We start from the raw sequence: 26787 nt of genomic DNA on the forward strand, positions 1-26787 counted from the left end.
ACCCCAGGCGAACTCAAAACCTAATCTTAACCCTTTCACTTATCCCAACCAATACCCCCAATTTGTGGTTGGGGGTCTGCGTGTTATTGTTGCGCCTAACAACTGAAAGGTGTGTTTTAAGAGTGTTTTAAGAGAGAAGGTGGTAAACATGTGACAATGAAGTACATTTCGTTCGTGAAGGTCCGAGCTCCAGTCCAGCCAAAGTATTTCCAGTTTTGCCAGGCGAAATTACCACCCACTAAAACTTGTTCGGTATTCCAGCAACTGGGTGCAGGAACACCCGTTCTCTCCTAATCACATGGAGCGGAATTCCATACAGTAATTCTGCCTCTGACTCAATATCAGTGCTGTTGTGTACAAACGGATGGAGTCAGGCTAGTAAAGATTGCGCGTCTCGCTGACATCCATTACAACTGGCTTAGCTAGGCCTCTTGACTGTTATTCATTATACAACAGCGCCACCTTCAGACACTGTCAGAGAAAAACACTCGAAGCTGCACATGCTCTCTTCCAGTATGGTATACTAGTGATACACTCACACTTCTTTACAGTGCCTACCAAGCATCTCAGACAAGGGTGGCCTCATTTACAGCAATGTGATTATAATTAAGAACAACAATAGTAGGAAAGACTACACCCTGCTATCAAAAGAGTGCATCCAGAGTGATGGGAAGATTATTCACTCATACCATGAGCAAGGTTCGTCACACCTGACGATGATGATTATACGCACAATGCAAGAAACAGGTTGGCTGTATAGATGATGCTTGTTTGCTTGGCTTGAACAATTATTGGGACTGCGGTTTTTAACAAACAAATGGTATGGGAACTGCTTTTGTAAATTTACAAAAGGCATGGGCACGTCGTTGTTCATTGATCCTGCCTACTTCAACCTTTGAATTTATCCAGAACACAACGGCTAAAAAATGGGGGTGAGGGGAGCCTAGTGAAGTCAGGTTGTGTGACCTCACAGGAAGTGATATCATAGGAGGTGCTGTCAAACGGAATGTGCGATATTTCCATTCCTTGCTTACTCCAACCACTACCAGGAACATTTACCGGAGCTTCATCAAGGCCAAACCTTAAGCCTCGGTGGTGAGACACAACTTTTCAAATTGTTGTAACACCAAGGCTGGAATTGCCTAGTGTACCTTGTCAAAGAGGTTGCTAGGTGTGTGGGTTGAAGGTGGCAGAGCTAGCCCAAATAACAATATGACCCAGAAGGTAACAAATGTATGAGTAACACATACATTTGGAAATCTAAAGCATCTATACAAGGTCTAGTCATTTGTAAATGGCCACAAACCTTTATTTTGCATACATTTTAGATTTTGCCTACTAGACAGCGCAAGGTGTCTGGTTGAGAAAGACCTATGGTGGGCTTACTAAGAACGTAAAGCGTGTTTAGAGCCCCCACTTCCAACAGCTCCTTACCATTCGGTTGCTTTATTATCACCCTCATTTTGCTTGCTTCTTATTCAATGACAACTTGCCTTCCGCTTCTTGTGTTTGTCTCTCCTGTAGAGCATAGTCTCTTTACCGTCATTTTGTTTGACTTACTTGTATCCTTCCACTGCTCTCTTTTAGAGAATTACTTTTTCTGTTCAGTTAAGCACTCCATGAGAGTGCATGTGTTTTGCAGCTCTCTACCTCGTGTGCTTTCCCTCTCTCAGATACCTACCCATGCTTTTTGTGGTGCTCTCTCTCGTGAGCTGCTCGCTCTTGCGTGCTGCTTGCTCTTTTGTGCTTCTGCCTCCAAACTCCACCACCCTCCACCCTCCACCACATGTTTCTCTCTCCCTCATGTGCTGCTCGCTCTCTCGCATGTGCCTTCTCAGCATTTCATGTTATTCTATCCATCATGGGCTTCTTCCCTGCCCACTGTGTTGCTCTCTCCCTCATGTGTTGCTTTTCCTCTTTTCCCCACCCACTCTACAGCTGCTCCCCCACCTGGCAGTCATCTTATATTTTTATTTTACATTTGCGTCCTAAAAAGATTACATTATTTGATTTACTCATCCAAGTGACATCATCCATCTTGGATCAGTAAATGAAAAGAAAGGAAAATGGCACCTGTGTCATTCTGTGGATATGGTAAAATCATAAACTACTACAATTCTAAACGTAAAGTACACATCAATTTATTAAAGTAACAGAAATAAAAACACTTATACATCATACAATTGCTAAAAACCATTAAAATTTCAAGTAATAGTACATTCGAACCAGAACCCCCAGAAGCAGCGTGATTGATCCGCTTAAGGAGGGGAGATTGTTATCCCGCTCGAGGAAACTACTAGAGCGCTCCACATTAAAAATCAGCTTTACCTGACAGCGAAAAACGTGTCAAGCGCCCATCATTTTCCAGCAAAACTTCGCTAATGTAAACGTTTTGCTTTCCAGTTTGGAGAAGATTCTCCACTCGATTTTAGAGTAGATGGAACTTGATTGATCTCCTTCAGGAACCATTGTAACTTGTACACCTTCGTAATCTATAAAGTGACATCATACAACATCCTGAAGAGATTTTACAGGAATCTATCCTATTTTACTCCTTTAAAAACGAGGTAGAGAACAGACCCATCAGCTAATCACATCGTACAGAAACACACCGGGGAATTGTACAGACCCTGAAACAAGACAGACATCTAACTTTAGTCTTGATAAAGGTGGAACATATTCGCTTCAGAACCACAGAAACGCGTCGACGCCAAACTTCTGTACAATTCAAGTCCTCTCCTCCCGGGTTGATATACAAATTTGTGGCCATAAAACCAGGGAGTGATGAAATTGTAGTATTGAATGTACCACTTGTATTTTTCAATCCTTTACGTTTTACAACCAATTTTTGTCTGTCTGTTACATTGTGCAGGTCACAATAGTTTGTACTATTACTTGAAATTTTAATGGTTTTTAGCAATTGTATGATGTATAAGTGTAAACTGTTTTTATTTCTGTTACTTTAATAAATTGATGTGTACTTTACGTTTAGAATTGTAGTAGTTTATGATTTTATCGTTAGTTGCTTTAAAGCTAAGTTTTAGCTTATCCTGTATAAGTATTACAATTCTGTGGATATGTGCATGCCAGGTGGCTCATTTGTGCTTCTACTGGATGACACGTCTGGCAACAACCGTCACGTCATCAAGCTACTTTTTTTAATTTATTTTTTTATCTCAATTCGTCAGCAAAAGGTAGTGATTTGACTATATAGCAACTAGACCATGGTCCGAGACACTGCTTACTCCTATTTTTCAGTGGTAGACTTTTGGGAGTGTTGGAATGAAAATGTTTTCGCTCTCTTTTCTTGTGCATTATTCTATGTAAGTTAGCATTCGTGGCACCATTTTATGTTTGGCCGCCATTTTGAACCCTGACCAAAACTAATCTTTGCCCATTTCGAGAAACGGCCTGTGTTAAGTTTAGTTTCTTCAAGGTTGGGCCATGCTTTGCTAATGAATACACTGTTCTTATTAGCGCATACCTTTTCCACCAGATAGAGGCCTTCTCCACCTAGTCTAGTGGTGGGCACGGACAGAATGACCTTGGGTAGGAGACAGTGTGTACCCGGTCTCAGAATCAAAACTTATCCTGCTGTACTTTCTTTGTTCATTTGCATCTGCCTGGAAAATTCAATCATGGGCGAGCCTTCACTGGTTCTAAATTGTACTTAATGTATCTCCATGTTTGCTGATGCCAGTCCCTCTGCAGCACTCTTAAGAGACTGTGCAGCCAGGCTCCACTCGAGTGTTCCTAAATAAACATATATTGGTTTGTATTCTCTACTGTCTGACCGACTTTTCATTTGGTTTGGAAGGCTGAAAGGTGGTCATGAGTGACCCGAGTGACCCTAAGATGGCCACTTCCTTCAGGAGCCTGTTGTGTAGATGGAAATAGTCTGTTCTTGTTTCAGTGCCTTGTGGGCGATGACTGGGAAGTATATTTCCTGGTCGTAGGTTGTAAAAGTGTCCAGGGCTGTAGTAGATAGTGGACAAGGGCTGTAGGAGAGAGTGATCCAGCACTCAGTCCTTCAGTAAACTTCTATCATTTATTGTTTTGGAAACCCAGAGGCCTGGAGCATTTGAATACCGGATCAGGTGATAGATTCCAGTCAGCCCCATCATAACTTTTGTTGTCCTAATTTAATTTAGATAGTAGTCTTTTGGATATTCGGGATTAGGGCTGATTTTGCGTTGGACATAGGCCAAACCAATAATTAAGAAGTCATTTGTGTCATGAGCTTAGCAAATTTCCATCTACCCTATGCGTTAGACCATGCCATTTGCACTATGTCAGGTACTTACTAGTTGATGAGAATAGATATAGCACCCTTACTTTGGGCAGTGTTTTAGACGTCGAAGTTTCATTCTGATTTTTTTGACCCTGATTCCTGTATCAGTTTTCCTACACAGTCTCACTTGAGCTTCTTAGCTTCATTTTGTGATATGTGGGAGTCTAGCTTTAGAGCTGTGCCTGGTTTCATAGTTGCTAAGTTGCTCAGTACTTCTTTCCTTTTTACATGATTTTTCAGGCCACTTATGTTTAGGGACTATATTGAGAGGGCATCATTGTGTACATTTTATACTAGACATACTAGTTCGCCTCATTTATGTTTGGAGGTTAGAGTCTTGATTTATATTTGTGTGTGTGTAGGCGAAGTAGTCTGGTTATATGGTGCAGCTAGGTTTCAAGTAATAGTATGCCAATGTATGTTATAAGCAAGAATACAGGATCTTGAAGACAATAGTGGAATCTTTAGTCTGAAATATTACAAGCATATCAACCGTTTCTGTGGGCCGCTGTTTATCACAGACTTTATAAAGGTAGGCCTTCCATAATGAGTGTTGCATGACTGCTCCATTACAATACTATGTCCGGTACTAGCATTATGTGCTCTTTATCTGATGTCTGATTCATCTGACTGATGTGTGCGCTTTGAGGGATTATGTAGATTTATTTATGACAAAGGTTCTTCAGGATATCAATCTCTAGGGGTATACCTATTTTTCAAGAGGGAGATCAAAAGTGGTCTTCTGTCTGAAGGGGTTAAAATCCACAAAGTGGCAATCTCTTGCGCTTCAGCATCACGCCTTTTGGAAGACTTGTCCATTCAGGACAGCTCCAGATTATCGAGAAAGCTCTGAAGGTTCTGTGGGTCATAGAATTTCCTCAATCTGCCTTCTCTCGTCACCAGCATCACATCTAGCTCTAGCAGGCCATGTTTAAGTTCCATTCATTTGAGAAGTGGGGGCAAGGATAGAAAGTTCCTTCAAATGATACTAGTCTAATTGGAAGAGGCAGCTACTTATGAGCTTTTATGGCCTTTATAGGGTTATGTGCCATGTTTTCTCACCATTTGCAGGATTAGCCTTGCATGTTGCCAACAAAAGAGACCCCTGAACTGTTGGTCTTGCCATTACTTTTCTATTGTTTCTTCTATTGTTTCTTCATGATCATAGCCTGAGTGCTGTCTAAAACTCATTTGGGGATGGGGTGGTCAAAATACTCCACTAAGTAGTTTTGATATGAAAGTTGACAGGAATCATGAGTGTCATCTCTTTCTTCTCTTTAGGATGCCATGCTGTCAGATGTTGTATTTTCTGCTTCTGTCCTCCAGGTCAGTTAACTTTTTTTGGAAGTTCCACTAATCTGATTTCCAGTGAGGAAATTCAATTACTCTCTTGAAGGCTTCAACAATTTTCTCTGTACTTCTAAGTTGAAATTTAAACATTGGCATATCTGCTACTACCGATATCAACTCCTTTATTGTCTCAACAGTTTAGAGTTCCACTGTGTTAAATCAATGATTAGGATTCTTGCAGTTCCTTCATAAGTGTGTCCAAAGTGATCAGGGTCTTATTCCCACCTTTCAGTACTTCTGAGAAAAGAAGCTGTCTGGAGTATTTACTCCCAAGCAGCTGCACAACCATTACAGAATTTACAGTAGTTGTCTTACCTCTCCCTTTCCCACAAGCAATACATGCACTGAATCATGAATGAGGAAGAATGCACCTTCCCAGTTTTTCAGTTTAGTAAAAGTTAATTTCTAGCTTTTGAATACACTTCTCTTGCTGCTAGAGGTGGCAGCATCCTATGTTTCCCATCTCGCTGTTTTCCACTGGGTGACCCAGACAGTTGCAGCCCCCAGGTTGGACCATGACATCATCAAATTGAGCCTTGCCCAAATCAAAATGCCACACCTGGTGGACCAAGAGGCCCCTTCAGCGATAAGTGCAGCAATTGTCTGCTGCTGGTCAGGTTTTCACTTTCCTGTTGCTCCTGCCTCCATTTCTCACTTCACTGCTGGCTGTGTCAGCAAGCAGGATCATGGTACCAGGAGATGGTGGAGAGGCAGCTTACCTTCACAGGGACTCAATGACAGCACTAGCACTTCCTTGGGTAAATTCCTTTCTCTGTAGTGGCCAACAAGGTGGGCGCAGTGGTTTCTTCAGCAGTTATGAGCCCGCTTTATGTCTGTCTCTGGCGGTCATCTTATAATGTTGGGTGTTCACAACAGTGGGTGGGGAGTCTCCAAAAGCTGTGAGCCAAAGTTTAGGCCCACAGACATCATACTGGAATGCTTTAGTCTTTGCCCTTATGCTGTATAGGCGGTGGTCCTTATGTCTTCCTTCAATATCAATACCTGTTTTAACAAAGTTGTTTGGAGCGGCGTGCACAGAGCTTTTCAGAAGTCGGCCATTGTCTTAATGGCCGACATCCTTGAATCCTTTTATTGCTTGATGAAAAGAGTGAACTCCCACAAAATATAAACACAGAGTTTGCTTTTGCATGTGAAACAAGCAGTCTGAGTTTTTGAATGGATTACAACATTTAGTAGACTGTTAAAACATAGCTACCAGGAGCTGCATAGCACAATGGACACCTTCGGTAAGCCTTGGCCTTTTAGCTGCGCCACTGTGAATGCTGCGATTTTTTTAGTCCATAATGGAAGTGCAAAAAGTACATTTGCAAGTCCCAGAGTGCAATGTGCTGTTGTCTGAAATGTGTGTGGCTGAAGTGTTCTATCACACGTGATTGGAAGCTTCTTGGCAGTAGTACAAAAAGCCAGAAACATGCAGTTTGTGTTTTTTTTGCCTATATTCCACTTAGAACTGAAATTTATAAATTTTTGGGAGTAAAACAATTGTTTTTTGTTATACTTTGACATGCAAATATTGTTAATAACAACTTACTTTGATTAACCACACTTAGGCCTTCTTTTCATCTGTACTTGTTGCTGGAAGAGTGCAACCAGCGCCCTGCTGTAACAGGATTCGAATGTTTCCAAAGTGCGGGCCCATCAAGTGTTTTCAGACAAAGAGGCTGGGGAGATGGCATTTCAAGTGCTGACGCTCTCATTCGACTGCAAGTGGGAGCACATTAACACTCATCTAAAACAGAAAGAGGAGCTTAAGAAATTATGTTGCCCAAAACAATGAGAGCCTCCCCTGATCAGGCTATTTAACAGTAGCAAAACCTATGTGCTGCACCAGAGAGACTCCTGGTCGCAGTTTCACCGTACAAAGAGCACTTATAATCCTTCTTAGCTATCAGGCTAAAGGGACGGCGTCACTTCTCCAAAACTAGTTTTGTGGATCTGAGTGTGCATAAAGTGTGCATTATTTGTTTAAAATACTCCATGAAATTTACAAAAATAGCAAAGCAATTTGGTTTACCTAACTGGTCCTAAATAGAGCACATTTTAAGACCAGTTATATTGTTAAGGCACTTGTTGAAGAGATCTGTGTGTATCCAGCAAAGCTGACCACTGACAAGGAAAAAAATGGAAATTGATCCAGGGCCCTATAAATCGCCCTATTTTTCCCCTTCAGCTGCTGAACGAAACCGGTACTGCCTGCCTTTCACCCGCTGAAGTTCCCCTTGCGCCATTAAGATATATCAACACGGTTGACACTCTTGTTTATTGTTGGTGACTCTTAGACTTGGCCCTTTTTGCAGTGTCATCCTTGAACTTTTTGCCTTCCTCCTGTATTTTGTCTGACCTGTTGTTGGCTGTTTAATGACTCTGCACACTTTACCACTGCTGATCAGTGCTAAGGTGCATATGCTCTCCCTATGGTAAATTGATGTATGGATTCGTGATTCCATGATTGGCTGGTTTGGTTTACTTTTCAGACCCTAGTACAGTGCACTGAGTGTGCCCAGGGCTTGTAAAACAAATGCTGCTGGTGGACTTGCAGCACCGGTTGTCCCACCTGTAGGAGAGTAGGGTCTGCAATCCTATGATCACCCAGATTTTTTGCTTTTGTTTCACTGGTTTACGACTTTCTCTGGCTGTGGGCCTGCCATCCAGACCCACAGCCTGGCTGTTCTCTTTCTAAATTACGAGATGTACCCTAGGTGCATTTACCAATTGGTACTGGGCCACCTTATCAGACCTTGTAACCCAGGGCGTAGGTGTACCCAGGGCCGCCAGGGGCTGCAGCATGTATTATGCCACCCCTGGCTGGCCTCCTAAATTTGACACAACTGGCTGCATGACAGCTGGGGCAAAGTCGTGTAATCACCCTTTGCTTTAGATATAGTAGCCCTATATCTAACCCTCCAATGGACACCCGAGTTCCTATCAGTCACTCCTATGGCAGGCCTTGACAATCCTGAAGGCAGAGTGCATGGGCTCGTGTGAACTAAGCTCTGGCCCGAGCCGAGCCCGGTTGCAGCTTGCGGAATCAAGACCCAATGGCTGTTCCATGATAACGCGTACCATATCGGTAACTTCGGTGTCGCGTTATCAAGACATGTCGAGTAAGGTGTCATACGAATCGGGATGCTGCCCTCTCACCAACTCTGGCGACGAGGTTAGCATTCCGCCCTTCTAGAGGGACACGACATGTACGTAACTGTGAACCCCGGTTAAAGTTAACGAAAGCCTCAGCTCCACAAAATGGATGCTGCCACCACAGACACAAGTCTGACCTCCTGCTGCTGGGAGTCCTTCCAGCGAGGAGCACTTGGACAAAGGGTTTCCTGTCGAGGGCGGTGTTCGCACCGTCCCAGACAGGGTTTGTGTATTCTGGGTAGGTAGGGCTTTTGCGAGAAGGTGACTGCGGAGTGGCACCCCGGTGCTCACTACGCATCTGCCGGTTAGAACCAGTTCCAGGGGCGACAGCCCTGGCCTGGGGAAAGTCCGGCAGGGGAGAGGGGTGTAACTACCCCCCTTCCTGGTCCCACCCTTAGGGCAGGACCTAGTCATGTACCCACCCCTTTCTTTAGGATAAAGGCCGGAGCGGGGACCCTTCCAAATTAGATCATCTTTGAATCAAGAATACTTTCTACGAAAGGACTTCAAGACTCTTCTCAAGATTTCTCCCTTGTGACTAAGGAGTAGTCACCCTGCATCAGCGGGCACCATCTAAGAACTCTGCGGTTTGCTGTAAGTCCTTCCTCAAGGAATCCGACGGCCCAGCTCGACGAGAAACCGGCTTCCCTGGCACCTCTGACCTCTACCCACGTCATCAGCTCAGCTGTGATCTGTGGGTGCGACGAGACCTCGAGGGACCGGCCATCATCAGAACCTGCACGCTCTTAAAAACCAGCACGACCATCGAGGTAACTCTCTGGTGAGTGCTCTGGGGTCCGAGAAGCCCCGACCCTGAGCCGCTCTAGCACCGAAGTGCAGTCTCCCAGCATCTCCACGATCTGTGTGGGGCCCTTCTGCTCGCTGCTCAGCACGTTGTCTGGTCACTTGCCGTTGGCTTGTGCCCTTCTGTGACGACGACCAAGAATCAACACTGCCGGTCTGGTTGCTCCGGACTGGCCCCTGCTTCCATCTTTTGAGAAGCACCCCGGACCCTCCTGGTCCACCCAAGACGCCGACAACGACATCCGTCGTGGGACAGCTCGCACCTCCACCGTGGTCGCCGACAACGCCTCCTGGTCCGTGAGACTGCAGAGCCTAGCGTCGCCCACTCACCTGGTCGAGGTGACGGCCAACTGGTGCCTTCCTGGTACCCTCTGACTACTGGCTAGTAGTACGAACTTGGTCCCCTCTGCTTTCAGGTTTCATCAATCTCTACGAACTATACACCACTGGTCGCCGGCCAGCAACTCCTTTTCTTCCGGCTCCTGGCTCGTCAGCGAAGACCCCGACGCCTGTAAGACTTGCAGCCGCAGCCCTCGTGGCTAGGTAACTCGGCATTTCGGTGCCTGCATAGCCTCCTTACTCTAGGGTCCCGAGTCCCTCGCTTCCGACTTGCCTTAACCTTTCCGTGTCCTCGGACACTTGTCTTTAAACTGTGCACTTGAAGTATTGCTAAAGAGATTTGGTTTGTGCTTAGTACCCTGTCCTCATAAAGAGTACAGGGCTGTTGTGATTCTTAATAAATATACTGTTTATTTTCATAACACTTGTGTGGTGTCCTTTCACTGGGTGTTCAAGGGGTACATGTGTGGTAAACAGCTGGCTTAACGCGCCCTCTTGAGTCTTTAGCCTTAGACTGCTCGTATCCACGCTACTAGGATAGCTGGTCTATAGGTTGACTTACAACCAAACACCATAAGGGTCGTTGGAACGATACATAGCGGTCGCTAGAATAGCGAACGTTGCATATCGGGCCAACTTCTCACATTGGTGAGCAGCGGTTGGGATTTGAGCTTGCTGTTGTTTTACCACACGTATCCTAAGAATATCTTGTTGAAAGATCGCACAAGTACTGTTAGTACATATAACTAAAGCTTAGAATACTCTGAGTTCTACTGAACCAGCTGTTGTAGCTCCTCAAGGCTTAGCACACCTTGGCTACAACTCTTAGCAAGGGAAAAGTAGGTAAACACATAGTGTAGGTAGGTGCATCACTTACACCACACTAGAAGCAGTATGTCGGTCACAGGAGGAAACATCGAGTCTCCCCTGGTGTCAGTTGACCCTCCACAGGTCATCCCGTCAAGATATACTGCGCTTAACTTCCATGAGTTACGACAAGTATGTACCTCTAGGAAAATTAAGCAAGGGGCTAACCCCACCACCTCCTTTCTGATTGGTCTCCTAGAGACTTATGATGCCAGGAAGGCTGAGAAGCTTCTTAGCCCTTCTAATCCAGAAGGAGACATGCCTCCCCTCGAGGGAACCCGGGACGATCCTGACCTCATTCACCTCGCAACCGAGAACGGGGATGTGGAGGAGGATGAGGATGAGGATCTCTCTGGGGACGAGGCAGATAAGGGACAGGTAGAAGTCGTCAGACTAACACGGTCCAACTTAAGCAGACACGATAATGGTACTGGGGGAACCCCGGCGCTACTATCGGTTCCGCTTAACATGGGGAATGGACGAGCCAGATCTCTATCAAGAGGCTCTGGCAGATCCCTTCATACCAACGGCTCTCACAACTCTTCTCAAAGAGGGATGACGTCCCCTCAGAGGAGAGTGTACGAAGCGAAGGAAAGGGCAGCTAATCTGCGGATCGAAAGGGAAGAACTTGCCCTGGCCAAGGAAAAGCTTGCTTTTGCTAGAGAGCAACAGTTAAGTGGGGCAGTCCCCACTGGTGGCAGCAATGTACCTAGTAATAGGGAAAAGAGTTTCGATACGAAGCACCTTGGGAAGATAGTGCCCCCCTTTAAACAAGGGGACGACATCCACAAATGGATTACTGCTTTGGAGAGGGCTTGCACTGTGCAGGGCGTTCCCCAGAGTCAGTGGGCAGCTATCTTGTGGCTCTCCTTTGAAGGTAAAGGAAGAGACAAGCTCCTCACCACAAGGGTAGAGGACGCTAACAATTACCAAGTCTTGAAGAATACACTCGTTGAAGGGTTCGGCCTAACCACTGAGCAGTACAGGGTGCTGTTCAGGGATACCCAGAAAACGCAGTCTCAAGATTGGTCTGATTTTGTCGATTGTGCCACTAAGGCTTTTGAGGGCTGGTTGCTGGGCAGTAAGGTTACTGATTACAAAGGATTGTATAATTTGATGATGAGAGAACAAATTTTAAACAATTGTCAGAACCAGTTGTTGCATCAGCATCTTGTCGACTCGGATCTGACCTCTCCTCAAGAATTGGGGCAGAAGGCAGACAAATGGGTTCATACGAGAGTTAAACAGAACCAGGGCCAGAATCAAGGTGGTCAGAAGAAAGCAGACCAGAAGGGTAAAGATTCTAAGGGGGAACAAAATGACCAGAAGTCTTCGACAGGTCCCCAACAACCCAAAGAGGGTGGGGGTCAGGCTCCCCAAAAGAAGAAAGAAGGCCAATCCAAACGATGGTGCCAGTACTGTAAAAGTAAATCTCACTGGTTTAGTGAGTGCACCAAGAAAGGAGGAGGGCAGACTCCTGCCACTGCAGCCCCTAAGGCACCTGTGCCCCCTAGTACAGTCAGCAGTGGTAGTGCGCCTCCCAAGGGTTTAGTAGGGTTAACCCTGGGTTCTGAGGGGCGTGACGACTTAGTTGGCACACTCACTCAGGCTGTCCTTGTCAGTACAGGGGACGTGGACGTGTCCCCTGACGTAAGCCCCAATACTTTGGGCAAATACCGACAGACGCCTTTTTTAAATGGAAAGATGGCTCAGGCCTATAGGGACACTTGTGCCAGCGTCACCATGGTGACGCCTAACTTTGTGGACCCTGGACAGATCATGCCAGGTACAGAATTCCTGGTGACCAATGCAAGCAATGTCACTACCAATCACAGTATGGCAATTGTAGCTTTCTCCTGGGGAGGGGTAACTGGCCAAAAGAAGGTTGTAGTTAGTCCAGACCTCCCAGTGGATTGTTTGTTGGGCAATGATTTGGAGTCGTCACAATGGTCAGAAGTGGAGCACCGGACTCACATGGAAATGTTAGGTTTGCCAGCACATGTGTTCGCTGTGACTAGGTCACAGGTCAGGAAATGCCCCACTGAACAGGTGCTGGATCCTGGGACAACGGACCAGACACCTCCCAAGAAAAAGAGCAGTAGGGTTAGGTAGGGCTTTTGCGAGAAGGTGACTGCGGAGTGGCACCCCGGTGCTCACTACGCATCTGCCGGTTAGAACCAGTTCCAGGGGCGACAGCCCTGGCCTGGGGAAAGTCCGGCAGGGGAGAGGGGTGTAACTACCCCCCTTCCTGGTCCCACCCTTAGGGCAGGACCTAGTCATGTACCCACCCCTTTCTTTAGGATAAAGGCCGGAGCGGGGACCCTTCCAAATTAGATCATCTTTGAATCAAGAATACTTTCTACGAAAGGACTTCAAGACTCTTCTCAAGATTTCTCCCTTGTGACTAAGGAGTAGTCACCCTGCATCAGCGGGCACCATCTAAGAACTCTGCGGTTTGCTGTAAGTCCTTCCTCAAGGAATCCGACGGCCCAGCTCGACGAGAAACCGGCTTCCCTGGCACCTCTGACCTCTACCCACGTCATCAGCTCAGCTGTGATCTGTGGGTGCGACGAGACCTCGAGGGACCGGCCATCATCAGAACCTGCACGCTCTTAAAAACCAGCACGACCATCGAGGTAACTCTCTGGTGAGTGCTCTGGGGTCCGAGAAGCCCCGACCCTGAGCCGCTCTAGCACCGAAGTGCAGTCTCCCAGCATCTCCACGATCTGTGTGGGGCCCTTCTGCTCGCTGCTCAGCACGTTGTCTGGTCACTTGCCGTTGGCTTGTGCCCTTCTGTGACGACGACCAAGAATCAACACTGCCGGTCTGGTTGCTCCGGACTGGCCCCTGCTTCCATCTTTTGAGAAGCACCCCGGACCCTCCTGGTCCACCCAAGACGCCGACAACGACATCCGTCGTGGGACAGCTCGCACCTCCACCGTGGTCGCCGACAACGCCTCCTGGTCCGTGAGACTGCAGAGCCTAGCGTCGCCCACTCACCTGGTCGAGGTGACGGCCAACTGGTGCCTTCCTGGTACCCTCTGACTACTGGCTAGTAGTACGAACTTGGTCCCCTCTGCTTTCAGGTTTCATCAATCTCTACGAACTATACACCACTGGTCGCCGGCCAGCAACTCCTTTTCTTCCGGCTCCTGGCTCGTCAGCGAAGACCCCGACGCCTGTAAGACTTGCAGCCGCAGCCCTCGTGGCTAGGTAACTCGGCATTTCGGTGCCTGCATAGCCTCCTTACTCTAGGGTCCCGAGTCCCTCGCTTCCGACTTGCCTTAACCTTTCCGTGTCCTCGGACACTTGTCTTTAAACTGTGCACTTGAAGTATTGCTAAAGAGATTTGGTTTGTGCTTAGTACCCTGTCCTCATAAAGAGTACAGGGCTGTTGTGATTCTTAATAAATATACTGTTTATTTTCATAACACTTGTGTGGTGTCCTTTCACTGGGTGTTCAAGGGGTACATGTGTGGTAAACAGCTGGCTTAACGCGCCCTCTTGAGTCTTTAGCCTTAGACTGCTCGTATCCACGCTACTAGGATAGCTGGTCTATAGGTTGACTTACAACCAAACACCATAAGGGTCGTTGGAACGATACATAGCGGTCGCTAGAATAGCGAACGTTGCATATCGGGCCAACTTCTCACACCACCCACAGATGCAGCCTGTAAAAGTGTGTCTCAGGTCTGCCATCGCAGAGCACGTGTGCAGTCTGGTACTGCCATGTTGACTGGCCAAGTGCACCCACTTGCCAGTCCCTAAACCTTCCCTTTTCTGCATATTAGTTACCCCTATGATAGGCCCAAGGGCAGGGTGCATTGTAGGTAAAAGGTAGGAGATGTCCTGGTGTGTGTGGCATGCCCTGATAGTGAATTACAGCCATTTTCGTTTTTCTCTATTGCAAGGCTTCCTGTTCCCCATAGGCCAGAATGGGCAGTTTGATTATAACATCTTATAATCCTAACTGACTCAGGGGACCAGGTAGAAATTCGAGTTTAGTATGCCTGGACACAGAATGATAATATACATATTTTAGTGAAGGTGGTTTTAACATTCTGTGTTTGAAAATACCACTTTTAGAAAGTAGGTATTTTCTTGCCTAACTGTCCAAGCCTGCCTCTGCTAGGTTGTGTAGTCCTTGTCTGGAGTTTGAGTGACAGGGACTGGGGGATTCCAGGAGACAGGGTGAGTCAGCACAGGGCTGAATAGAGCTATCTGCATGTAGATGGCTGGGAGGAGTTGCACCTGGGACCTGAATAAGGCTAGGCCTGCCTTCCACAATGGTGGCTCCACCTCCTGTGGTGCGTCTGATGTCCCTGGCCCACACTGTCAATAGAAAGAAGAAGTCTTGTCAACAAAGTGCTCCAGGACTGCACAGAACTGGTATGGACTGGGTACAGGACCCCCTGCCTTCAGAGGCCAAATAATTTGCTAGTATAAATATTGGGACCTAGACCCAAGAACTTTAGATCACTTTTGGGAAACAAGAAGAACCTTTGCTGAGGAGAGAAACCAGAGGAACTGAGAAGGAGACTATACCTAAGCTGAGCGCTGTTTGGGGGATTTGCCTGCAGTGGTTGCCTGACTGCCAAAGAAAGGAGAAAGGTCTATGTGCTTCTTTCCGATCAACTTGTAAAGGATCTCCAAGGGCTTGAGATAGAGCATGCCTCCTGCTGAAGTCTCAGGGACAACAGACTTCACCAACCAGCTCCCCTGCCTTCCCTTGCTGGGAATTGAAGTACCTGCTGTTGAGATGGGCCTTCTGAGAGACTGCATGTCGCTGGGAGCTGGAAGCGCGACTCAAGACGAAGAAGCGTGTCGCAGCCGCAGCCGTGGTCGTCTCATCACCGGAGAAGAGTGTTGCGTAGACGCCGTCGCATTACCGGAGAAGCGTTCTGCTGCTGTCGCCATCGCATCGCCCGAAGCGCCTCGCATCATCAGAGAAGAGTGTCGCCGTCGCAGCAGACGCTGTCGCATCACTGGAGAAGCGTGTCGCAGGGCCTGTCGCAGCTCAGAAGAATCGTTGATTTGCCGCACGGCTGTCGGGCGTGCATGCATCGTTGTCGCATCAAGAAGAAGACGCCATTTTGTTTCATTGCACTGGATCTTCATCGCATCACGGCGCTGCTGGTCGCATCGCCACGGAAGTGCAGTAAGAAACCGATGCATCACCTCCCCAAGCGGAGAAGAACCAACGCATCCCCTACGCAGCAGTAGGGACCCGACGCATCCTCGTTCTTGCTTGTAAGGAACCAACACATCACCTTCCCTGCAACACTTTCATTGCATAGCTTTACACATCCAAAGGTACATTGAACTCAAAGTGTCGCATTTTACATCTAAAGAGAACTAAGCTATTTCTACCATTTTTAAGTACAGTATTGTGGATTTTTGTTGTTTGTGGTCTTGTGTTAAGTCTATATAAAAATACTTATTTTTATAATACAACGTGTGTGGTGTTCATCTGTAGTGTTTTCACTGGGTTACTGTATGTGTTCTGAGATAAGCCTGCCTGCTTGTGCCAAGCTACCAAGGGGGTGAGCAGGGGTTATTTTAGGAGTGTACCCCCTTACCCTGACTAGATGCAAGGGGCCCTATTTGGTCAAAGGTACCTACCTCTGCCAACTAGAGACCCCCAAATCTAACAGTGACCAAGGCCAAAGACTTTATTTTATTTCACTTGTGTGACTAGATGATCTCTGTTTATTGTAAAATTGATCTTGTCAAGTATGTTTTTGCTTAGGGCCCAAGATAATGGTCCTATGTAAACTGTTAAAATTATCTTGAAGCTGCTGTTGTAGTTTATTATTTGGCAAGTAATACTATATGAATTTGTCAATCACCGGATTCTATTTTAAATGTATTAGACTGTGTACTTTGGGAAATAGGCCACGTGTATTGTGGAGGTTTCTTAGTTGTGCTTTTTAGGACACAACCCATTTAGAGCGTCTACTCCCCCAGCACTACCTTTTTCATCTCATTCAAAGCACTGGAATCAGCAAGTCTCAGGATGGATAAAATATTGATAAACCGCAGCAGTGGTTAAAGCACTTACAGCAGCAGTGTGTGTGTGTACGAGAATCTGATGGTCCCAGATTTTTCATCACAAAATACCTGAGCTGTTTAATTTGCCTGCTGTAGAGAATTGTATGCAACCTACTGCATGCATGTTCATACCCTAGTAAGGCTTCTCAGTGGGTAAATGCAAGTTTTGCAGCGATCTTGGAGTAAGCAGCATGTTACAAGGTCCTGGCGACTAAGCATAAGTTTGAGTATTTGCTGATTTTAGCTCAATTTTTAAATCTTTTAAGGCTGATAATATAAATACCTTCATATTGGAAAATACTTCAATTGCATTATCAGTAAATGTAAAATATTGTAATAATTAGTGTAACTAACTATATAAATACAATACATCATGCTTTGCATACTGAATAGCTATGCTATTTTTCTCGCCTATGTGGATCTCAGAAAGTACATATATCTTGTTTTTTCTCTCTGTTCTGCTAATGTCATCATATACGTTTTATTCACATTTCATCTGAATGTGCTGTGTTTTTTCTAGACTTTAAAACGATTATTCACACGATTATTCACTTTGATATCACAGGGTCAGTCTTTGTTTTCCCCCTCGTTGCCTGCTGATTGTTAAATCACAACGTAGAATGGTTCAGCTGTTGTACCTTTTGACTTCTAACATCTGCTCTCTGTCAGAACTCTCTGAAAAGAGAATTACTCACTGATTTTCCTTGAAGCAAACAGCTCGGCATGCATGGAAAGCAGCATAGTTCTCTGAGACATTCAATTTGGGTCAATCATTGTGCTTCTTCATATATAGGTCCCGAAGCCAGTTTTTGGTCAGCCAGCCAGTGTGTGAATCAGCTTTCTGTGAGCTCTCAAACACTGCTCTAGTCCTAGCTTGGTTTAGAAAAGTCTGAGCCTTTAGTGGTGAAAGTTCAAACTTCATGACTGATCCATTTAATACAATTTTCTTTAAATGTGATCTAACTATGTGTATATTTTATTGAGGGTTTGGTTATGGCTTTTTTAATTTGCTGTTTAAGCAATCCCCATTTTCTTTGAATTTTATGTTTTTTTTCCTTCTCATTTCTTGTCAAACTTGTAGAATCATGACGTCTACTTTGCCACGGTTTGTGCTACTTTAGACAATGATCAAAGCTCTTTCTCCTCCCACCACCGAGGCACATGGGCAATACTTTCTGCATATAGCTGCATTCTGGCATGCATCTACTCGTTGGGCCAGTGGCAGCAACCTTAGAATCAGCCCTGTCGAAGATATTTGTTTCTGCCTCCACTGTATTCTATATTCTACATTGGTTATTGCACAGTCACAGAATGCAGTATTTGGTAGCTCTATCATTGCAGGCATGAACTACATGTTCTAAAAGAGTAGTTTGCTCTTGGAGAAGCTTTTGAAGAATCGAGTAAATAATGTTTCAAAGTCTGCAAAGCTAAAGAGACCTAAAACATGAATTTAATGGAAAAGAATTGCACTAGGCAATCATACTTAATTATGCTAGGCCTAATACTCTGAGACACTGCCGTATTGAAGTTAGCAGGGCTAAAGAAATTAAATTGTGAAGTCAGCATTTAAACTTGATCTTGAACTTTTAAGCAGACTTGAATTTTCAATGAATGGTTGCTGTGCAAAATGTTTTTCTTTTCCTTTATATAGATGTTTCACCTTCCAAAATGATAATGGTTAGCTAATGAATAAACTTGGTATTTAGAAGGTTAGGAATGAAGCTTCACACGTGGGAATGTAGACTCAAATGGGAGAATGAAATATGAGAACCTTCGAGATGATGACACATAGTTGCAGTATTAGAAGTTGCTGTCTAAAGAATATTGTGTTCCTGTGTAAAGACTGGGAGTGAACACATTCCCATGGGAGAATCAGAAGCTGAATGGTCGACAGAAGAAGCTACCTGAAGATTGAAACAATATTTTGTTTGTCTATAATAGTGTGTTTTTCTAGAGAAGAGTCCGAGCCTTTTCCATTTCTCCACAACACTTTACGCTTAGCTTTCAAGACTCAACGGAGTTTCTTGAACCTCTCTTTATGATAAGTTCTGCTTTGATTGATTATTTATTTATTTATTTGAGCTGAGGTTTAATTCTGACCCATTTTGCTTTATAATTCTCTCTCAATATCAGAAGTCTTTATGGATCTATGAGACTGACATCTTTTCCCTCTCATTCTTAAAATGGGGATTTGTTTTCTTTTATGGAACACGCTTAAGGCAATGTTTTGCGATTTATTGATTACTTATTGATTTCTAATGAGATTTTAACAACTGAGAATAAAGAATTTAACTTGTAACTTTAAAAAAGACGACTTACTAAGCCTTTGAATAATAAAACCCTTTAACTCATAAAAAACTCTCTTTACTGCCTGATCGACATAGAAATTGTTATAAATTTGGTATGATTTCCAGCTCTTAATCTCCTCTAAAATAATGTTAAAGATTCATCAACCTGAGTAGAAAAATAAGGTCAGCGTAGAACAGCCGATAATGAAAACATCCCCGCTCTAGCACTCTTAATGCTATTAAAATGCCATGAGTACCCATTAAAAGTATTTTAACGTCTCAAAAGTAAATTGTGTTTTTTGTGTGTGTATACTGTTCTGTCTTTAGAGCCCAATAATGTACTAGATAGGCCTATCTACTAAACTTGACCAATAAACTGATTATCTGTGTTGTGTAAATTAATAATGTCCTGTTTACTTTCATTTGTGCGACCGTTTTTCTTGCAGTCTTTAAATGATGAGTGAACTACTCCAGAGACAGGAGCTTTACAAAAACAAGTCATTTAAACGACCAGTCCTCTCCATTAAGAATACTCCAGACCTCCTTTTAGGTGTGGCACATTCAAAAACCTTTTATTTTGAAACCATACTAAAAACGGCCTTTGGACCAGCCTCCTTCAGCCATTGCTTCGGGGCAGTTTCAGTCACGTCTTGAATCAGGCCAGAGAAGTATTTTACTTGAATCAACATGCTATTGATTATTGGGTTGTAATTGTTGGGGGATCAAGAGTGTTGATACTGCACACCTTGTCAAATAACATATTCCACATATATCACTGATGTTTTTCAGGCATTGTGAAGAGCTCCAAAGAACATAATGTGAAAGGAATGATTTGGTTACCGTTGGGCAAATCATGACATGCCAGGAGTTTACTGTAAGTCTGAAATGTCTCATCTTCAGTGTATTTATTCAGTGTGTGGACAACTGAGACATAATGTGAAAATATGTTAACTCTGAATACACAAGAAGAACAAGTACTTTACTGTGGAAGAAAACTGGGTCCTATGGCAGCTGATTTTTTGCCTTTGCATTTTCTGCAGAGAGACTTCAAAGGAAGCCTTTTCTGGAAAGCTTTTCAGTCTGTAATTTGAGTTTAAGAGGTTGCTATGAGCCAAAGATCAAAGCATGTACGCGGAAGCAGATCCCCCTAACCAGACCAGCAGTGCACATCTTTGAATGTTGCAAGCTCCAAGCAGCAGTTTTCGAGGTGGCTAGAATCAGTAGGGTACAAGTGTTAGTGATGAATCTGAAACGGGAACTCTCCCTGTACTTTCTGGTCCTCGATATTGTAGCCAGAAAGAGAGCTTCTAAGCTACATGTGAAATGGGTTCTGCGTTTCCTGGGCATTGAGGTGGATGAGAGGCAGACTCATGGAAAGCAGCAGTCCCGCTGTGTTCCAGGATTCCATGGCTCCCCAGAGTGCATGGACCGGATCGATGGATGACTGTGCAGGGTAGGGCCGTGGCTAATTATGCAGTAAATGATGTTCATACCACTCCTATTTCTAGATTTTTTGTCCATGGGCTATTAAAGAGGATGTAGTAGAAATTGATTTATTGCATAGGTTAGAAATGTGTTTACCGTGGTGTTTTCACATTGATAACACCATCCCCATAGACTTAATAGTTAGCTAGTAATAAATAATAAATCCTATTTCTAAAGCACGAACATATCACCCCCTTAAGGGCTTTAAGGCGTTGGAGAGATAAAACGAGCTATTGCCCAGAGTCACATGATGTTCAGCTGCTGCCAGGGATCGAACCGTGAGCCCCGCGCTCCGGAGTCAGCTGCTCTGCCCGCTGCGCCCTACCTCTCCCATAGCTATTATAGTATTTTGCAGCAAGGCAATTGAGGGATAGTTATTTGCCTCCAAAAGTATGTTATGCTTTTTAGTAATTTATGTTCTTCACACTTGTGTTTATCTTTTTTTACAACAGAAAACAAACTTAGAATATTGATCATATCTTTAGAAAATTCTATTTAAAATTTGATTTTCAAATGTGTTTAGTTTAAACTATTCTGGGCAGTCATTTAAGAAAGTGCCAATAACAATCTAATTATCAAAAGGAATCTGAATGCCACAGATGTATTTCTTGTCATACATGTTGTAAGCAACTTGCCTCCACTATAAGAACAAGATAATTTCCTCAAAGGCACATTGGTAAGCTTAGGTTTTAAAACCCGTAGTGGATAACTTGAAGAATGCGAAAGAGAATTTCATATGAACATGGTGGGCATGGGTCTCTTATATTAGTTTGGATAATCTAGTCTAGTACAGATCAAATATCATACATGGTAGGAGACTCCAAAGGAACAAAATATATTGGTAGTTACACCTGACTAAACAAACCACTGTAAACCTTTTACAACTATTGGATTTCTGCTTAATTCCTCCTTGCGCATTCTCCTAAAAGTGTACTTGTGCCACATCTTGTCATCACACTAGAGAAACTCTGGTTGTTTGTTAGGTAACTTTAATTTTTGATAATCAAGTTTCTTACGGTAAGATCTAGAACGTTCTTGATGTTCTCTGAAAATGATATAGATGAGTTTTTGCACGTCTTGTCTTCCTTATAATTGTAATTTTGTTAAGTATATATTGAGGCATTATGATATTCTCTTAAATTTTATGCAATATGAGTATTAAAACTGCACATTGTGACTAAAAATGGAAGGTATCTTGGTAACACTTAATGTTGTACTTCATTCCTTGTATTACATTAATAAATGGGTCTGAAATAAACTTATATTTAGAGTTTAAGCACCGCAAGGGCATCCTTATTGTGAAGGTATGAACTAGTCATCAGCCTAAAGGTATCTGAAGAAATACTAACTATTGCACTCTTTCATACCTTATTGCATGGTCACTTATTGATCAAGGGCTCAGGCCACTCGTCCGCACTTCTGCGAGTAACCCCGACTACAATCTCCATCGGTCACAGCACAGCATCATAACAGCATGGTAAGGCCTTTATTTAGAGTAGAGGGGCATATTTGAGGATCCAAAAGCTCATTCTCTAGCTCAGGCGCAGGTACTAATAATCATGACGTTATTTTTTATTGTTTAAATTGACATGCTATGTATCCTTCTCGCCACAAGGTGCTGTACACACATCAAAAGACTAAAAAGTCCAAGGTATGGCAAGATGGATTTCTGAAGATTGCTTCTGAAGGGAACAAGGTAATCTAAAATGTATATTTGTTGTGTGGCATTTTCATGGCATAACGACTCGATAAGGAACGCTCCCTCATGTGACTTACTCATGGAACTTTTGTAGTAATTCTAGAGTAAGGTACACCTACTCTCAGAAGAATCTTTGTTACTCCATCCCTAAGTATTTAACTGAAAGTCTATTACTTCTGAGTTTAGTCAGTATTAAGTGCTCACCCAATTGTATTCATAAGGAACTACACAAGTAATCAGTTCAATACACTACTAGAAACCTTTTCCATGGTCTGTTAAATACATAAACATTTGTTGTATGTAAAAATACCATCATATTTGTAAAAATGTATTGTTAGTGGAAACTTGTCTAGCACTGTATGGCACCATGTTGACTGAAAGGCAGGAAAATAAAGGAAAAAGTGTAGTAATGGTGCCAGTGCCATGGCCAGGACGGGACATGGAACCTAGCATTCAGATGAGGACAAAGTGTGGCAAATAAAGCAATGTTCTTTTACAGCAGGTTGAGGACTGGATAAACTGGTCTCTCTTAGTTGTTTGTTTCAGTTTAGTCATTTCCCAAGACAGTAGGGCAAGCAACGGTACCCGCTTCAAGCAGGCCTGGCACCAAATTGGCTGCTTCCAACTCTCAGATTGGAGTGTTGACCAGAAGATGACATGTTCATAGGGAATGGTATTCAGATACCTATTACAGCAAGTGTAGAGTTGGTAGTTGGCCCATGCCCAGAAGCCCAGTTTAGAGAATATGCTTTAACTTCTGGCAGGGAGGCCCCAGAGTAAAAGACCGCATCTGTGGGGCATTCGAAAAGTGGGCTACTCATAACCACTAGACGTGGTAACCACTGTCCATTTGTACACAAGTTGAACCAACTGGTGCACACTAGTGGGTTATGTAGCTGGCCCTCCAGTTTATTGAGAGCAGTAGGGATAGAGTCCTGTTTTTTTCACGAGCACACAATGTACTAGGGTAATAACTGTGCTCCCTACCAGCTAGAGTAGTCTAGGAAGACCGTCTGTTTAGTCATAGAATCAGTAACTGAGTCATTGGGTCCTGGCAGAGACCCTCACAAAGACAGGTTCACTCAGTTCAGAACAGCGCATGGTGTCTCTTATAGAGCCTTCTAGCCGCAGATTCCTTACCTTTTTGAATTTTTCCGGGAGTCAGACTGGATCCAAAGGATTTTCCTTGAGCAGTACCCCTGCGCGCAGGTGCTTGCCACAGTCTGCTGTGCATCCATCATTGGTGTCCTCTGCGCTGGAAGTGATGTTGCAGTACCTACATAGGCGCCACCCAGGCGAGCTGACATCAGTTCTTTCCTATGCTGATCTGGAGAAAAGCTACCCCTCTGTCGCTTTCAGGCAGGCTTTTTCAACATTTTGTTGATTTGTTTTGAGTTTACCTTCTGGTGTTTTAAGGAATGTATTTGTGCAAGTCAGGTTTTAAGCCCTGCGGCTGATGCCACCGAGCGATGTCTGTGACGGACTCACACCTAATTTGTCTGTGTTGTCTGGAGCTCGAGCGTGACCACAACACTAAAAAGTGTTCCGATTGCTGGGCCATGGCTCTGAAGGCTTTAAGGGAGTGGTCCCTGAAACTGCCAGCAGTTCAGCATGCGACTCCACGGAAGTCGAATTCCCGTCTGAGGATAAGGTCCCGGGATCATCTGTGGAGCCCGAAGTCCTCAGGACACTCAAGTAGGAGACACAAAAAGAAGAGCAGGAAGTCAAAGTGTTCTTCGACTTCTCCTCGTCTGTTAGCCGAAGAGACAAGGGAGCCTTGACGTTTTAGGCCTGACTCCCTGGAAACTGCACTTGGGCCGACTCTACGCCTTCCAGAATTTCAGAATGAGCGCCCCCGCCCAATTGAAAGAGTTTTATAAGTGCATGCTCTTCATATTTGGGTGACCCGATACCGTTGGCGTGCCTTCGAGCCCCGCTGGGTCGGAAAGGACCCCCATCTGGTTGTGTGCCAGTGGCTCCGGCGAGGCCCCATGGATCCATTCCTGGATCCAGACCAACGCCGGCTGTGCCATCTGGACCTTCCCATGCACTGGTTCCGATGCTCCCGGCAATTCCCCCCTACCCCCCCAATTGCCATCACTGACTGTGACACTGAGCGGAGGGGCATTACCCCCACACCGGCAGGAGCCTTGCCTCCTAGATCCGAGTCCAAGCTATAATTTTATTGTCTAGGCCTTGGGGAAGACTCAGAGGGGTCACTGGACCGTTTGGAATACCAGCTGTACGAGGAAGAACAGTGTGGACTGGTGTGAGGTCATCGGACTGGATACTTCTTCAGATGTTGGTCTGCTTTCTCCCCCTCCCGTGGCTATGGAGGATGTAGCTTCTTATGCAATGGTGGTGTGTAGAGCAGCTAAGGTCCTTGGCCTTCAGCTGCCCATAGTGGCAGTCAAGACTAATCTCTTAACTGAGGTGCTACAACTGGTAGTCTCCACGTCAGAACCCTTGCTCCCTTTCAATGACACAATCACTGACATCCTATTGGGTACCTGGTCCAAATCCACCACAGGGGCTCCTGTGAATAGGACGATTGCCTGCCATTGCCCCTCACCTGGGGGCCCAAACTTTCTCACGCCATACCTTACCCCTGGTAGCATGGGGTTCCAAGCCTCCGCCTCCCAAGACGCTTTCTCTACCGCTCCTCTGGATAGGGAATCCAAGAGGCTGGTCTCGTTTTGGGAAAAAGATGTTTTCTTTTGCCAACGTGACATTGCGGTCTGTGAACACGGCATGCCTTTTTTTTCCGTTATTCCGACCCTTTGTGGGATACGGTTGTGCAAGTGCTGCCACAGATCGTGGAGGAGTTCTGATCTATACTCTCCCAGCTGTCACGGAAAGGAGAGACATGGCAAAGTTCATATGCGATGCAGACTTGAGATGACCGACTCACTAGGCAGAGAGGTTTCTACTATGGTGGCCCTTAGGAGCCAAGCCTGGCTGAGGACAACTGGATTTTTGGGGAATGTTTACGCTTCCCTTATGAACATGTCCTTCAATGGCACCCGCCCCTTCAGAGACGAGGCAGATTCTGCGTTAGAGCGCTTTAAGGATTCTCATGCTACAGCCAGGTCCTTGGGCCTCTCTGCTGCCCCATGTCCACCTCAGTCAGCTTTTCGTGGCTACGGAAGAGGCTTTCAGCCATGCCAATACCTGCCTGGCCACCTCCCAACTCCACAGCCTCTGCGTGGCCGAGGGGGCCGTACTCCCAGACCTCGAGGTTCATGTGGCCAGCGGTCTGGTCAGTGTACCACTGCGACAGCCGCCTCCAAACCGTCCTAGTCTGCCCCTTTACCACCATTGGCACCCAGTTGGCGGCAGGATTCGCCATCACCTGCCCCGCTGGCAGTCCATAACATCTGACAGGCGGGTTTTGCAGATTATCCGAGGGGGCTACTTCCTCCCCTTCGAGACTACCCCTCCCCCATGCCACCATCTCCCGATCAGCTGAAGGAGGATCATTTGTTTGTTCTATGCAAGACAGTTATGTCTCACTTGGCCAAGAGAGCCATAGAAAGGGTTCCAGTGCCAGAAGTAGGCGGTGGTTGTTATTCCAGCTACTTCCTGGTTCCCAAAATGGACAAAGGCCCTCATCCTATTCTAGATCTGAGGGCACTTAATCTCTTCCTCATTAAGGAAACATTCAAAATGATCTCGTTGGCTCAGTTCTTGTCTGCCCTGGACCAGTAAACTTGACGGTTACATTGGCCTTGCAGGATGTCTATTTCCACATTCCCATTCTGCCTGACCACTGGTACTATATGGTGTTTATGGTAGGGCATGAGCTTTTTCAGTTAACTGTGCTCTCCTTTGGCCTTACCAGCACCCCTCGGGTGATCATCAAAGTGATGGTGGTGGTTGCAACTCATCTGCGGAGAACAGGGGTTCCAGTCTTCCCTAAACTCGATGTCTGGCTGCTGAAGGTTGGTTCACCCCAAACTGTTGTTTCCCACCTCCAGACTATGGAGAACCTTCTGCACTTGTTGGGGCTTCACTATCAATCTGCCGAAGTCACACCTGACTCCCCTCTCACAGGTTCCCTTTTTCGGAGCTCTTTAGGGCACAATACATTTTCGGGCTTAACCTCCCAAGCGGCGATTTCAGGATATTCAGGCTATGATACTGATATTTTAGCCTCTATCGTGGTTTTCAGTGAGATTGACACTAGTGCTGTTGGGCCTCATAGACTCCTGTATCCTGCTGGTATTTCATGCCAGATGGCATATGCGGGCTCTGCAGCGTGACCTGAGGTTCCAGTGGGTGCAGCATCAGGGGTATCTCTCGACTTCATCCAGAGAGAACTGAGAATGACCTGCAATGGTGGCTAACGAACTGCTATTGGGTAAGAGGCAGACACCTCTCCCTTCCTCAACCAGAGAAATCTCATAGTAGTGACAGATGCGTTACTCCTAGGATGGGGTGGCCATCTGGGAGAG

At 45.2% G+C, this 26787-nt stretch overlaps 1 protein-coding gene across 1 annotated transcript in view; it reads left to right on the forward strand.

The window, feature by feature from the left end:
- Nucleotides 1-26787, forward strand: part of LOC147666376 (5'-3' DNA helicase ZGRF1-like) — a gene marked incomplete at its 3' end in the record, with an annotated part of 444183 nt that overhangs the window by 27277 nt on the left and 390119 nt on the right. Inside the window, exons 2-3 of the mRNA XM_086949098.1 lie at nucleotides 19939-20023; nucleotides 22250-22330. Of these exons, the coding sequence (XP_086805224.1) occupies nucleotides 20003-20023; nucleotides 22250-22330 (102 nt within the window). The remainder of the gene's footprint in view (nucleotides 1-19938; nucleotides 20024-22249; nucleotides 22331-26787) is intronic.

Source organism: Lissotriton vulgaris, unplaced genomic scaffold (genome assembly GCF_964263255.1).
Source record: "Lissotriton vulgaris unplaced genomic scaffold, aLisVul1.2 SCAFFOLD_871, whole genome shotgun sequence".
Lineage (NCBI taxonomy): Eukaryota > Metazoa > Chordata > Amphibia > Caudata > Salamandridae > Lissotriton > Lissotriton vulgaris.